We start from the raw sequence: 15,764 nt of genomic DNA, 5'->3' as shown, positions 1-15,764 counted from the left end.
TGAACTTGTTTTGAGTCTTTTAAGTTGAGTTAAGTGTTTTAAAGGTTAGTTTTATCTATTTGAGTCAGTTTAAAGTGTTTATTAATCCCTCCTAATCCCCCGTTTAAGAATGATCCCTACTTACTTATATACTACAATTCTCAAAAGAGGGTTTAATTTGTGTGTTAAGTTAATTTTCGCATCACCTTTCACCCTTATCAATTCACCAAATTCGTTTTTACAAAGTGTTTTATGCAAAGTTTCTGTTTTAGGTTTTAAATTCATCAAAAACAATCCCCCTTTCATTTAGTCTTGTTATTTGAGTCAAAATCTGTTTTTTTTAGTCTTTTGAGTCAAGTTAAGTCTTATTTTCGTCAAAATCACTTGTTAGGTCTAGAATTGAGTCTTTTTTATTGTTTGTTGTTGTTTTGAGTGTTTTGAGTTAGTTTTGAGTCTATAGAGTCTAGTTTAGTGTTTTTAAGTCTTATTTGTGTTGATCAGCATCCCTAGTTAATCCCTGGTCTAGAACGATCCCTACTTACATATATACTACAATTGTCAACAATAGGGTTTAATTTGTGTGTCAAATTAATTTTCACATCTTGCAGCAGGAATTAAGGTAGCAAAAGATTAGGATAGGATAAGATAAGATAAGATTGGATAAGGTTTGGATAAGATAAGGTTGTTTGGATAATGTTCCTTCTTTGTAGCTGATTCCTTATCTTTAATGCTTCCAAATTTGTTTTTCCAAATATTAAGCACATTCCTAGCCTCTCTTGATCTTCAAATTCGTCCATCCACCTTGCTCCATGCATGTGCAATCCATTCCAAGCCCAAAACTGCTCCAAATAGCTCTAAAATGCACTTACTTGCCTCTTTTGCCATTTAAACCTACAAACACACGAAAATAACTTAAATCACTATAATAAATAGAAACTAACTATATAAATGCAAGAAAACAAGCTAACTTAGTTGCATAAATATGCTCCTATCAATTATTCATACGAACTTCCCAGCTTTCCGAGTTTTGCTTTACCTGGTGCCCCATTCCCATGACGTAGGGTTGTTTTGCAGAGTAATGAGTAGTGATAAGAAAAGAGAATTCCAAGTGGTGTAAGTGGGCTGCGCACTCGAGAGTAAGGATTGCCACACCTTTTTAAGTTATTTTCACTGAAGCTCTGATGTATATTGTATATATGAGTCTCAGTGACTCTATGTATTATATGCTATACCACTACTGTTCTACTATCACGTGTCGATTCCTAACGTATATCAGAATCAGGGTGTGACATTGAACCCCATTTAGCAAAGCTAACTAAATCTCATCTTTGTGTTTTATATTTTTGGTTTTTTGTTGTTCAAATCCTCTTGGGGGTGTTCGTTTTTGTTAAGGTGACAAACAAAAAATCCCCCTCTACAGGAGGAGAAATTTTTTTATGTACCTGGAATATATGCTGACTTGGAGTTCCACAAATAAAAATTTGACATGTGTATATTTTATTCTTTTTAATTAAAGATACCAATTATTTTAGAAATTCACACTACAATAATCAGAAGCACATGAGCATCAATCTGAGATGCCGATTAACCATCCAATGCACCAACCTTCATCACAAGTTGGTGATTTAACTATCCATGCTCTCTGTACTTTCTCTTTCTTTTCTTTCCTCTCTTTCTCTCCCACTCTTGCTTCTACTACATGGAACCCAGGGATTGTTGGTGAGACTCCAACTCAGATCCGTTATCGCCAATCCCGATTTATCAGCCGCTGAGGTCATTGACATCTTCTTATTCTGGCGCAAGAAAGAGAAGAAATAAGAAAGGGAAAAGAGACAGAGAAAGAAAGAGAAAGGGAGAGAGAGGTAAGGGGGAATGGCAAAATCGGTGGGGGATGAGGGGATGAGGGGATGGGCCGTAATGGCAGGGATGGTGTTTTACCTTCTTCTTTCTTTTTAAATTTTTTTGTTATTTTTATTATTTTCTGAAAATGAATATACAAGGATAAAATAGGTATTTCAATGAAGTTCATTAATCATAGTTAGTGCCATTTAAAGAGTGATAAAACAGGTGTCAAACAATTATTAGTGGGGAATTCTAGGTCACCATATGTGACTGGTTCCTAAAAAAATTTCTTCCACGGGAAAGGGAATCAAAGTTTTTGAACTATCTTTAAAACCATTATTTAACACACTCACACACACTCTCTCTCTAGAAATCTCTCTCTCATTACTATCTTAGACTTGTTCATATTTATGTCGCATTGAAAAAGAGTATATGTTGATTATATTACAACCACTTCGGTTTAGATTTGATATGGTTTTGTACCCAATAAGCCAGCAAGCTTCCATTTGGATCATTTTCCTTGCATTGATCGTGATGTAATAAGCCACCAAACATCCATAAATTAGTCCATAAATTCATCTAGGATTTGGAAAAGCATTGACGATTATCATGAGTCCCATAAATTAAGCACTATGTTGGGTAAACCCCAAACGTCAATAAATATAATTTTCACATATCAATTCAATACAAGCGCTTCATAGATCTCAAGTAAGCATTCATGATATTCAAGGTAAAATTGACAGTTAACTTAATTGTCCATCTAAATTTATACTTTATACGCATATTTCATGATATTCTAAATTTTAATAATGCATTATCACGTGTCACTTAGTACTAGAATCTAGTGGTATTCATCTTTACTTATAAGCGAGAGGTCTTATGTTTGATTTTCGCACAAATACAAATTTGAACCAACTTATTACTAATCCATTGTGAGGTTAAACTATTCTCTCTCCCTTAATGTATAAATGATATTAATTGTTAAAAGAAAAAAATAAAAACGCATTGTCACATGTATGCGTAGAAGACTCAATAATGGTACAACTATCTCTTACCGCAGATTGCTGGAGGCAGCTTCCAAGGAAACACCATGCCAAGCCATAAGTGTGCATCACATCCTACTAAACCAAACACTAATCTGAGTAATGCGTCACCGTTCATGGTTTTGGTCATTCCGTTAAAAACGATTTTGGGTAATTTTTAAAGTTTTGTAATTTAATCATTTCTTAACCAAATTCGACCCATAATATATCAAAATGAAGATAGGAAAATGTAGAATAAGATTATACCTATTTAGAAGCCTAATGGTTGGCAAAGATGGTCGGAAAATAACCAGAAATTTTCGAATTTAGAAAGAGAGTCCTCTCTCCTCTATCATTCTTTCTTTCTGTCTCGTGGAGTGGAGTGTTTGGTATTAAATCTCGTCCGCGTCCTCCATCCTCTGCCAAATCCTTGTGTTTTCTTTTTTTTTTCTTTTCTTTCGTTTTCTCATTGGAGATTGCTGATTGGAGATTATTGAAGGTCGGATAATGGAGGAATAACCCTCAACAACACCACATATCAGATCTTCCCAAACACACAATCAAACAAACAAGGTACTTACTTACCTCCCTTCCAAAAGATTTGATCTGCTCTCCAAATTATTTGAATTTACAGTTCCGTCTGTGTTAGTTTTGTTTGATATTATTAACCAAGATTAGGTTATTTTTGTTGGGTCAATTGGGATTCCTGCTGCTGTTTTTAGTAATCTGTTTCCCATATTTTCCATTTTTCAGACCTTCATTGCTTTATATCCTTTTCCTTTCCTGTTACTTGGATCCATTGCCGGATCTGTTAATTGCTACAGATCTGGGCTACCATCATTACTTCATTTCGTCCTAGTAATTCGCTTTCGTCTTGTTTCAATTTTCAGGTGCTGGGTCAAACATGGCCATAGGTAAATATACTAGAGTAGATAGTAGGAGGCCCTCCTCCAATGGCTACTGCTCCACCGTCACCATTGTGGTGTTTGTGGCCTTGTGCTTGGTCGCCGTTTGGATGATGACCTCCTCCTCTGTAGTTCCCGTTCAAAATGTTGATGTGCCCCAGGAGAATAAGAGTGACCTCAACGAGCAGGACAGCAATGACATTGGCGTCAAGGAACAAGTGAGTGACACCAAAAACAGGCAATTTGAAGATAACCCCGGTGACTTACCTGATGACGCAACCAAAGGAGACAGTGATGGTGCTGCTCAGGGCGAAGACAAGGTAGAAGAGAAGTCTGAAGACTCTACTGCGGAGAGATTTGTGGAAAAGACTCAAGAGACGCCTGAGGAGAAGACTGAAGACAAGATTGAGGACAAGACCGAAGACAAGATTGAGGAGAAGACTGAAGACAAGAGTGAGGAGAAAACTGAAGATGGTGACTCTAAGGTGGAAAATGGAGAATTGAATTCTGAAGATGCAGAAAAAAAGAGCGATGGTGGTGAAAACGAGAAGAAGTCTGATTCCAGTGATAATGATAAGAAGTCGGATGATGACAGTGATAAAAAATTAGACAGCTCTGAAGAAATAAATGATACAGAAAAGGTGAATGGTCAGATAGAGGAGAAAAAGGAAAATGAGCAGGTCAAAAACGAAAGTTCAAATGAGGTATTCCCTTCTGTTGCTCAGTCAGAGCTGTTGAACGAGACTACAACTCAAAATGGTTCGTGGTCAACTCAATCGGCAGAGTCAAAGAACGAGAAGGAGGCTCAGCGTACTTCTAATCAGAAGATCAGTTACAACTGGAAAGTCTGCAATTCCACTGCTGGGCCTGATTTCATCCCCTGCCTTGACAATTTGCAAGCCATCAAGAGTCTTCGAAGTACCAAGCATTACGAGCACCGGGAGAGGCACTGTCCCGAAGAGGCTCCCACCTGCCTTCTTCCTCTCCCAGAAGGATATAGACGCTCAATTGAGTGGCCAACAAGCAGGGAAAAGGTATATAACTTAATCAATGTATACATTTTTTTCCACATTGTCCTCTTTCCTTTGTGACATAGATTGATAAGGTGCATTCTTGTAGATATGGTACTACAATGTTCCGCATGCCAAGCTTGCTCAAGTTAAGGGGCATCAGAATTGGGTCAAAGTTACTGGTGAATACCTTACTTTTCCGGGCGGTGGAACACAATTCAAGCGTGGTGCTCTTCATTATATAGATTTCATACTAGAGGTGAATACTTTTATGCATTTGTTATTTTTCAAATACATTCCACTTGTATTACTTTGCATGCTGGTTTATTCTCTCTGTAAATATGTATGTACATTTCTTCAGATGTGTCAATGTGTGCATTCAATCCTTGTCTTCTCCCCTTCCCTAATATTTTTAATCAGCTCATGCTTTGGAGAATATGTCAGTCTTTGCTACGTCTATATCGTATTAATGCCTATGCATTTATGATGTAGTATATGCATTTCTGTGATTCTTGTTACAGTATAATTGACGCTCTGGTTAGATATGCAGAGTCCTAAGGAATATCTTTTTAAGACCTAGGCAGGAATTTCATCTCTAGAGTGACATGTCTTGGCAGCCTATGAATTTCACAAGTTTTGGATGTGATTCACCAGTAGAAAACAACTAGATAAGATATATCTTTCATGTTACTGCTCATCAAAATTATGCTAACCTTGGTTCTCTTCTGTTGTAGTCTGTTCCTGATATTGCCTGGGGAAAACGTTCACGTGTTGTATTAGATGTTGGATGTGGAGTTGCAAGCTTTGGAGGCTTTCTCTTTGACAGAGATGTCCTTGCAATGTCATTGGCCCCAAAAGACGAGCATGAAGCTCAGGTTCAGTTTGCACTTGAAAGAGGAATTCCAGCCATATCTGCTGTGATGGGCACAAAGAGACTTCCCTTCCCAGGCAAAGTTTTTGATGTTGTTCACTGTGCCCGCTGCAGGGTTCCTTGGCATATAGAAGGTAGTTCTTGTGAATTGATTTACAGTGTGACATGTGATCAAGCTTAGATTGTTGTTTAAAAATGCAGTTTCCAATGTGTGAAATCCGGGGTTGTTTGGCTGAGTTTTCGATAACTGTCACACCTAGTTTAGGGTTTAGGTTGATAACTTGAAAACAATAATTTTCGGTTTTCTATTTTGTAACTTCTAAGTTGATAGCTGGAAACAGATTTTTAGTTTATGATGCATTTCGTTTTCAAGATTGTTTATTTCCTTGAGCAGTTTTCAAATTGAGCTGCAAATTTTGCACTGCTTTTCATGATTTATATGATAGAACGCTGTTTCTGAACTGACACCAAAGAAGCCCTAGATGTTTGAGTCAGTTTTTTCTGACATAGGAGACTTATTTGGTTATTTCTTTTCATTTGGACTTTCACCAATAAACATGGTGCAGGTGGTAAGCTTCTATTGGAGCTGAATCGTGTGTTGAGACCTGGTGGTTTCTTTGTGTGGTCTGCTACTCCAATATATCAGAAGCTGGCTGAAGATGTTGAAATATGGAAAGGTACATAAGTTTAAACCTTGTATATTTGAAATTTTTGAATTGGAGTTGGTTGTTTACTACTAACAAGTCTAAAATTTGTGGGAATCATCTGCAGCCATGAAGGAACTAACAAAAGCAATATGCTGGGAACTGTTGTCAATTAGTAAGGATACAATAAATGGAGTTGGTATTGCTATATACAAAAAGCCTACTTCGAATGAGTGCTATGAGAAAAGATCACAGAACGAGCCTCCCATCTGCACTACGTCTGATGAGCCAAATGCTGCCTGGTACACATTATATTCAGCTGATCCTTTTCTTTCACCTTTAATTTAATGTTTTCAGGGAAACAAATTTTTCTCCAGACTTTTGATTTAGTTGCCTAAGCATTCATGGTTGAATTACTCAGTTCTGTTTCTGGCTTAATGAGATTGCTGAACTTGGAGGAAAATGGACATTCTCTGTATAGTGTAGTTCTAAAACCACGTGGAAAAAAAAAAAATATTATGATGCTTTGGAAAAGCAAAACTAAACCCCATCACAATTGGCAATGGTGTTACTCTTGCCAAAATTTGTCTGATGCGAACCCTGAGATAGCTATAATCTAAGCTCTATAACTACCCTAATCTTAATTTTGTGCGTACAGGAATGTGCCATTACAAGCATGCATGCACAAAGTGCCTGTAGATGCAACAGAACGTGGGTCTGAATGGCCTGAACAATGGCCATCGAGGTTGGACAAGCCACCTTACTGGTTGTTAAGTTCCCAAGTTGGTGTTTATGGAAAACCTGCTCCTGAGGATTTCACTGCAGACAATGAGCACTGGAAACGTGTGGTGACAAAGTCATACCTGAATGGAATGGGGATTAACTGGACATCTGTCCGGAATGTTATGGACATGAGAGCTGTGTATGGAGGGTAAGAAAAATCGTTCCTTGGTTATGTTGAATAGTGTGTTTTGATGGATTCGTTTGATGCATGGAAAAACCGATCATCTTCAGTGTAATTGTGCTTTGTCATTTATCTTTGTTATTGTTCTTGACATCGCCAAAGAATATGTTGTCTTAGAGGTGGTTCTTGCATAACTTTTTTTATTTTTATTTTTTTATCTTTGAGGTAGCTTATTGCTCTATTTCTGACTTCTGGTTGTGCTTGCAGATTTGCTGCCGCTGTGAAAGATTTGAAAATTTGGGTCATGAATGTGGTCTCAGTAGACTCTCCAGACACACTACCCATAATTTACGAACGTGGTTTGTTTGGTATGTATCATGATTGGTGCGAATCATTTAGCACATATCCAAGGTCTTATGATCTTATCCATTCCGACCATCTGTTTTCCAAGCTTAAAAAGAGGTGCACACTATTCCATTTCTTGTTTTCTCCACTGCAAAGCATTCATTATATGATACACCAATTTTTTTCACTGTCTGACTTTGGAATGGCTTGTGAATGGCAGGTGCAATTTAGTGGCTGTAGTTGCGGAGGTTGATCGAATTCTTCGACCTGAGGGAACCCTTATCGTGCGAGACGAGGTTGAGACTATTAATGAGCTGGAGAACATGGTGAGATCGATGCAGTGGGAGGTTCGCATGACCTATTCAAAGGACAAGGAGGGATTGCTCTGTGTGAAGAAGTCCATGTGGCGGCCCAAAGAGTTGGAGACACTCAAGTATGCCATCGCTTAAGCGTGGTGGCCGGAAGTGGCTGCTGGCATTGCTGAGGATATAATCGTTACACATTCTTTTTATGTTTTGGTTGCTATCGAAATTCATGGTAACTGTACTTTATGTTATATTAGCCTTTTGTATCATTTTAGTTAGGGCTTGTAGTGTCTGTAATTCGTTTGTTACAATATTTTGTTTTCGTTTTTGAAAGGTCGGTGTTTGGAATTTCACTGTAACATTACCTTACAGGTTATTGATGGAAGAAAAATGAGCACATTGTTACAATTGCATGCAAAACTAAACTATTGGTAGGATAGGGTGAAATGTTGATTTACTGAAAATTAGGTTACTAAACTATATATTTTTTTTTCTGAAAAATCCTAGGGATGTACAAAAAAGTGAAGTTTTCATGACTAATGCTACTTGCATACACTTAGGGCGTCAAACTAATGCTGTAATTTCATAAATAATCAATGGAATTGTTATTGGCATTTCAAAAATTTCATTCTACGCTCCAAACTTTCTATATTTGGAAACAAAAATACACTTATGAGGAGTGTAGAACGAGATTTTTGGAGTGTCAGTAACACTTTTCATAATCAAACTAATAAAATTTGCTAATTACATTTCTAATATTAGATTCGAAGTTATTTTATTCAAATTTTCGTTAATTTAAGTCACATGACTTGCATGTGATACACTTTAGAGAGTAGATTGGTAGCTTTTCATAGTTTAAGGACTTATTTTCTTCGAAGAAATATTGTATGGAGTTAACTTTGAAGGATAAATTAAATGTTAGATGCACGACCTATATGCAACATTAAGGCTTATAGGTAAGAAAATGACGGCAATATCCTCTAAAATGTGTTATGTGACTTAAGTTGACGAAAAATTGGATAAAATACCTTTGAGTATAATATTAGGGATGAAATTTGCAATTTCTAATGAATTTAGGGACTTATTTTACCGAAAAATAATTTAGAAACATAATTTTCACTGAGATGATAATACAGGGATTAAATCGGCAGTTCATCATATATAATACTTGAGGATTTCGATTCTATTGTTGTGAAATGCTTTTGCTAGACTTGGTACTCCGCATTATTCGGATCATTTTTCCTATTATTGGGTCACAATTTGTTTTATGGAAACAAAAGTTGGAGGCTCAAAGCTCGACTTTCCATTTTGGTTTTACTGTAAAATACGAGAGCATGTCGTGCTAGGAGCTAGTATTGTAAGTTTGATATACATTGTAATTGAATTAGAGTCTTATTTGCAAGCCAAAACTAGATGGTAGTCGAGTTGACGTGAGTCATTTTACAACGTTGAATAAAATCAGAGGTAAGACCTTGTAGTAATGAGGCATGCCACAATATGAATGTTCTTTTGTCATCTGAACATCAAAAATTGAATAGTCAGTTATTTTTGGATTTGATATCAAGAGTGGAGGTTAAATAGATGTGCTTTTTAAGGTTTTGACCTCGATCTTTGATATCAAATTTAATTAAATTCAAAGTCGGATGATTATGAATCTTTAATCACTAAGTGACCAAGAGAACAAGATTGTGCTACGTAATAGGGGCACAATCTCTCTCTCTCTCTCTCTCTCTCTCATCACAGACACACCCCAATCAAAATCAATAATATGGAAATAGAAATGGAAGATGAGATCTTTGATATCAAATTTAATTAAATTCAAAGTCGGATGATTATGAATCTTTAATCACTAAGTGACCAAGAGAACGAGATTGTGCTACGTAATAGGGGCACAGTCTCTCTCTCTCTCTCTCTCTCACATCACAGACACACCCCAATCAAAATCAATAATTTGGAAATAGAAATGGAAGATGAGATACTACAGTTTAGAAGCAGTACTACTGCTAGTGCATGTGCACAACAACAAAGAACAAGATAGGTTCTTCCCCATCGCCAATGTCGCATTATGAAAAATGTGATTCCGGGCAACGGAAAAATCTCACAAGATGCAAACGAAACGTCCGAGAAAGCGTCTCCGAGTTCATCAGCTTCGTTACAGGAGAAGCATCCGACAAATGCCAAAGAGAAAAGCGCAAGGCCATAAACGAGGAGGACATCATTCAAGGATTATGTAAATCCAATAAAATCGTACCTCCATAAATGTAGAGATCCTGAAGAAGAAAAGCTAAACGTTCCAAACCAACAAAAGATTAGAACAAAGGCTACACCAGCTACAAACAACAACAGGATCACCACCTAACTTTACTACCTTACAATAATAATAACACTCGCACATGCAAAAGGCCTTTATATTTTACTCACAAGGGCTACGCACCCGTAAAGATCTTTTACATATGTTTGGTAAATGATTGAACGAAAATAATGCTAATGCAAAAGTGTAGGACGTGGGATAGAATTTTTGGAGGTGCTATGACGAAATGATGATATGTTTTGATACATTGTCATTGAATGAAAAAAAAAAAAAAACTCAGAATGAAGAATTTACATTCATAAGACATTACAAAAACAAAAGAAGGCGATCATGGTGTGACATTCATAGATTAATCCTAATAGTGTATTAAATATGTTTATTTGCTTAAATTCCAAGGGGTGACAAACACATGCTCGTTTGATCACATGAACGCCGAAAATAAGCCAAATACACTCCATAAGGAAAAACCGTGTACTTTTGACACCCAATAAGATTTTTCTCTTTTGAGTACTCATTCTTATGGTCCTAGTGGCATATTATATGTGTTTATTTGCTTAAGTTCCAAAGGGTATCAAATGCACGCTCGTTTGACCACATGAATGCTGAAACAGTCCAAATACACCCCATAAGGAAAAACTGTGACTTTTTGACACCCAATATGCTTTTGATCTTCTGAGTACTCATTCTTATGGAACTAGTAGCGTATTATACATTTTTATTTGCTTAAGTTCCAAAGGGTGTCAAACGCACGCTCCTTTGTTTCCATGAATGCTTCAGTCCAAATACACTCCATATGGAAAAACTGCGTACTTTTAAGACCCAATAAAGTTTCGATCCTTTGAGGACTCATTGTTATGGTCCTAGTAGTGTATTGTATGTGTTTATTTTCTTAAGTTTCAAAGGGTGTCAAACGCATGCTCATTTGCTTCCATGAATGCCGAAAACTGTCCAAATACACTCCATATGGAAAAACTGTCTCTTTTTGACACCCAATAAGGTATTATGCGTTTATTTTCTTAAGTTCCAAGGGGTGTCAAACGCACCCTGGTTTGATCACATGAATGCTGAAAACAATCCAAATAAACGCTGTGTACTTTTGACACCCAATAAGGTTTTGATCTTTTGAGTACTCATTCTTATGGTCTTAGTAGCATATTATATGAGTTTATTTTTTTTAGTTCCACATGGTATCAAACACATGCTCGTTTGACCACATGAATGCAGAAAACAGTCCAAATACGCTCCAAAGAGAAAAATTGTGTACTTTCAACACCCAATAATGTTTCGATCTTTTGAATACCCATTCTTATTGTCCTAGTAGCATATTATATGTGTTTATTTTCTTAAGTTACAAAGGGTATCAAACGGACGCTTATTTGTTTCCATGAATACCGAAAATAGTCCAAATACACTCCATATGGGAAAACTATGTACTTTCAACACCCGATACGCTTTTGATCTTTTGAGTACTCATTGTTATAGTCCTAGCAGTGTATTTTAAGTGTTTATTTGCTTAAGTTTCAAATGGTATCAATAGCATGCTCGTTTGTCTCCATGAATGTCGCAAGCAATCCAAATAAACTCCATAAGGACAAAATGTGTACTTTTGACACGCAATAAGTTTTTGATCTTTTGAGTACTCATTGTTATGGTCATCATAGCATATAATATGTTCATTTTCATAAGTTCCAAAGGGTGTTAAACGCACCCTCGTTTGATCACTTGAAGGCCGAAGATAGTCCAAATACACTCCCAAGAAAAAATTGTGTGCTTTTGACAGCCAATAAAATTTTGATATTTTGACCACTCATTCCTATGGTCCTAGTAGCGTATTATATGTGTTTATGTTCTAAAGTTCCAAAAAGTGTTAAAACGTGCGCTCGTTCGACCGCATTAATGCTGAAAACAGTCCAAATATGCTCCATAGAGAAAAAACTATGCACTTTTAACACCCAATAAGGTTTTGATCTTTTGGAAACTGATGTGAAAATTAACTTGACACACAAATTAAACCCTAATGTTAAGAATTGTAGTATATATGTAAGTAGGGATCGTTCTAGACCGGGGATTAACTAGGGATGCTAATCAACACAAATAAGACTTAAAAACACTAAATTAGACTCTATAGACTCAAAACTGACTCAAAACACTCAAAACAGCAACCAGCATTAAAAAAGACTCAATTCTAGACCTAACAAGTGATTTCTATGAAAATAAGACTTAACTTGACTCAAAAGACTAAAAGAAAACAGATTTTGACTCAAAAGACAAGACTCAATGAATAGGGGATTGTTTTTGACGAATTTAAAACTTAAAACAGAAACTTTGCATAGAACACTTTATAAAAACGAATTTGGTGAATTAAAAAGGGTGAAATGCTAGTTAGATGGTCCTTCTCCACACATGGACATATGCATACAAACCAATATCTAGTTATTATTCCTTTAGACTGTGAATGACAATGCCCCAAATTAACCATGGAAAGCACAAATTAACTTTCAGATTTTCCTTAACTCATTGAATTGGATGGAATATGCATCGCAACCAAATTATCCTTATCAAGTTCCCTAACTATGAAAAGCATGATAGAAAGACATATCAAAGGTCATTAAGTTCTTTGAAAACCACAAGCATTGACGAGGCATTCGTAACTATGAAAAGCATGATACTCATACCAAGGATTTGCTTAACACAATCATGACTAGTGACTTCCACTACTTGTGAATATAAGTTCTTAATGATTAGATGAAACTCCCTTAATCAACATACATAAATAGTTTTTATAACTCAGATAAGCAAATCACATTCAAGACTCAAGAAACAATAATTGGACGTAATCAATTCATATAAAACATATAATCAAGGCTTCGAATTCACCTCCAACTACAAAGAAATTAGTTCCTCATGTTCATCATAATTGAAAACCAAATTAAAATAAACATCAAACTAAAACTAAGGATAGAAAGAACCCAAAAACACTCCACACTCCAATGGCAAGCTTGTGGAACTCCCTTGGATGGTAGATTGCACGACACTCTTCTTCTCCTTCCTTCCTTGCTGCGGCACTAGGGTGATTTAGGTGTTTATGGTGTGAATTATGGTGTCTGATGGCTAAATGAATGAATGAATGAATGAATGAATGAATGAATGAGTGAGTGAATGGATGGGATCTTTTTTGCGGCATAAACATGTATATATATATATATGATGCATGGCACAAATCCTAGGGAAATCAGATTAGGGTTTGGTAGAAATTAGGTGGGAAAAGGACTAGGGTGCACCAAAATCCGAAGGGAAAATGATAGGAGCATATTTATGCAACTTAGTTAGCTTGTTCTTGTGCATTTGTGTTGTTATTTCTTAGTTAATGTAGTATTTCAAGCTATTTTCGTGTGTTTGTAGGTCCAAAGGGTTAAAGTAGCAAGAAAGCGCATTTTGGTGCATTTTGGAGCAGTTTTGGGCACTAAATAGATAGCACATGTATGGGCCAAGATGGATGGACGAATTTGGAGTTCAAAAGGCTAGGAATCTGATAAGAAGATGAAGAAATTAAATTCAAGACAAAGAAGATAAGGAATCAGCTCAAAAGAGGAAACATTATCCAAAACCTTATCTAACCTTATCTTATCTTATCCTATCCTAATCTTATCATGCCTTAATCTAAGCTGCAAGGGGACCTAAGTATATATTTCTAAACCTATTTCTAGAAGCATTCTCTTCTAGAAGTCCCAAATTAGCCACAAAACACATTGTTTCTAGAAACCCTACAAAGGTGGCGTCTTCTAGAAAGCCTTGCCTTGCCTTGCAATCCACTCTCTTTTCCCTCCAATATCTGCTGCACCCCTCTATCTTTTTTCCCTTGTGGATTCTGATTTATTAGGCCTTATTCCTTGTGGATTTGGGTTATACAAATCCTTTTCTGAAATTAATTGGGCCAAACCCTCTCCTTAGTGGATTTAATTAATTGTGCCGAACCCTAGGGCCTTAATCTTTAAAACGTGCTAAGTTGTAACCCTAATCTGATTAACCCTAGGGTTGGCCGAACCTATATATACATATTTTCAGCCACAATTACAGGGGGAACCCTCATGCCATTCAGAAAGACCTTTGCCGCAACCCTAGACACCATTCCACATCATTCATTTAATCCATTCACTTCCATATACAATCTGCCATAACTTTTCACCCTCATTAGCCATCATTCATCATCCTAAGCAAGAATACACCATTCATCGCCCCCAAAACCACCCACCACACCTTGTGCCGCAACAAGGAAGAAGGAGGAGAGCCTTTAGACGTGCCTGCCATTCGAAGTGGAGCTGCTGGAACGTTTTAGGTGTAATCTTTCTTGTGTTTTCAATGTTTAAATTCAATAATCTTTGTTTTGTGAGTATGAGGAACTAATCCCCTCTTAGCTAGGGGGAATTTCGAAACCATGGCTATATTTGCAATATGATTTGATTACTTCCAGTTGTGATTTCATAAATTGTGAATTCAATTTACTTATCCATTTGAATTAAAACTAGTTTGTGTATGTGGATTGAGAGTGCACACTTAATTTGCATGCATAAATCTGATGCTAGGATATAAGGGAGTTTCACCTAATCGTTGTGAACTTATATTCATAAGTAGTAAAGGTTGTTAGTCACAATCATGTTAAGTAAATTCCTGGCATATGTATCATGCGCTTTCATAGTTACGAACGCCTTGTCAACACTTATGATTTTCATAGAATTTAATGATCTTTGATTGTTTCTCTATTATGCGCTTTCATGTAGGGAACTTTTGAGGAATAATTTGATTGCGATGTGCTAATTTCATTCAATTCAATGACTTAAGAAAAATCTGAGGGTTAACTTAAGTGTACCTAATTAACCTGGGGTGTTGAGGTTCATGGTTCATTCAAAAAGCAACTGGAGATTGTTTTGTATGCAAGTATGTCATGTGTGGAGAAAGACCTCCTAGCTAGCCCATCATCCATCTATTTCCACCAAATTTGTGCAAATCTGCCTAGTTTTAGTTCTTGTTTTGTTTACTTTATTTTCGTCCAAAACCAAATCCCCCTTTTATTTTAGAGTGTCTAACTAGTTAGGATCTGTTTTAGATTGTGTTTTCAAGTGTTTTGAGTCAAGTTAAAACTAAAATTCGTCCAAAATTGTGTTTAGAGTCAGAATCTGCCCAGTTTGTGTTTTTAGGCAGTTTTGAGTGTTTTTAGCTTATTTTGAGTCTTGTGAACTTGTTTTGAGTCTTTTAAGTTTAGTTAAGTGTTTTAAAGCTTAGTTTTAGCTATTTGAGTCAGTTTAAAGTGTTTTAGCAAACCCTCCTAATCCCCGGTTTAAGAACGATCCCTACTTACATATATACTACAATTGTCAAATAAGGGTTTAATTTGTGTGTTAAGTTAATTTTCACATCAAATTTTGGCGCCGTTGCTGGGGATTAGCAACTTTGCTAATCCCTTGTTATTTCTTTTTGTTTATTTTCGTGTGTTTTTTGTTTTAGTTGCTGACATTGTGTTGTTTTCGTGTTTTTAGGTACTAGTTTATGACTCGGAGTTCTCAATCGGTTCGTGTGCATATCTTAGACTTCGACGACAATTTCGAGCGAACTTTGAGAAGGAAGAGGA

At 36.4% G+C, this 15,764-nt stretch overlaps 1 protein-coding gene across 1 annotated transcript; it reads left to right on the top strand.

Moving 5' to 3' along the window:
* Positions 1–3,227: 3,227 nt before the first annotated feature.
* Positions 3,228–8,235, top strand: LOC103946775 (probable methyltransferase PMT26). The gene is made up of 9 exons (XM_048575845.1): positions 3,228–3,416; positions 3,734–4,782; positions 4,868–5,017; positions 5,493–5,763; positions 6,196–6,306; positions 6,401–6,575; positions 6,932–7,204; positions 7,445–7,639; positions 7,743–8,235. Exons 2-9 carry the CDS (start codon positions 3,748–3,750, stop codon positions 7,969–7,971), a joined length of 2,439 nt encoding a protein of 812 aa, XP_048431802.1. The 5' UTR covers positions 3,228–3,416; positions 3,734–3,747; the 3' UTR covers positions 7,972–8,235.
* Positions 8,236–15,764: the final 7,529 nt, after the last annotated feature.

This window comes from the organism of the source record quoted next, unplaced genomic scaffold (assembly GCF_019419815.1).
Source record: "Pyrus x bretschneideri cultivar Hongxiangsu unplaced genomic scaffold, Pyrus_bretschneideri_v1 Contig80, whole genome shotgun sequence".
In the NCBI taxonomy this organism is placed as follows: Eukaryota; Viridiplantae; Streptophyta; class Magnoliopsida; order Rosales; family Rosaceae; genus Pyrus; species Pyrus x bretschneideri.
Note: the sequence above shows the minus strand (reverse complement) of the source record. Positions and strands in the feature narration are given on the sequence as shown.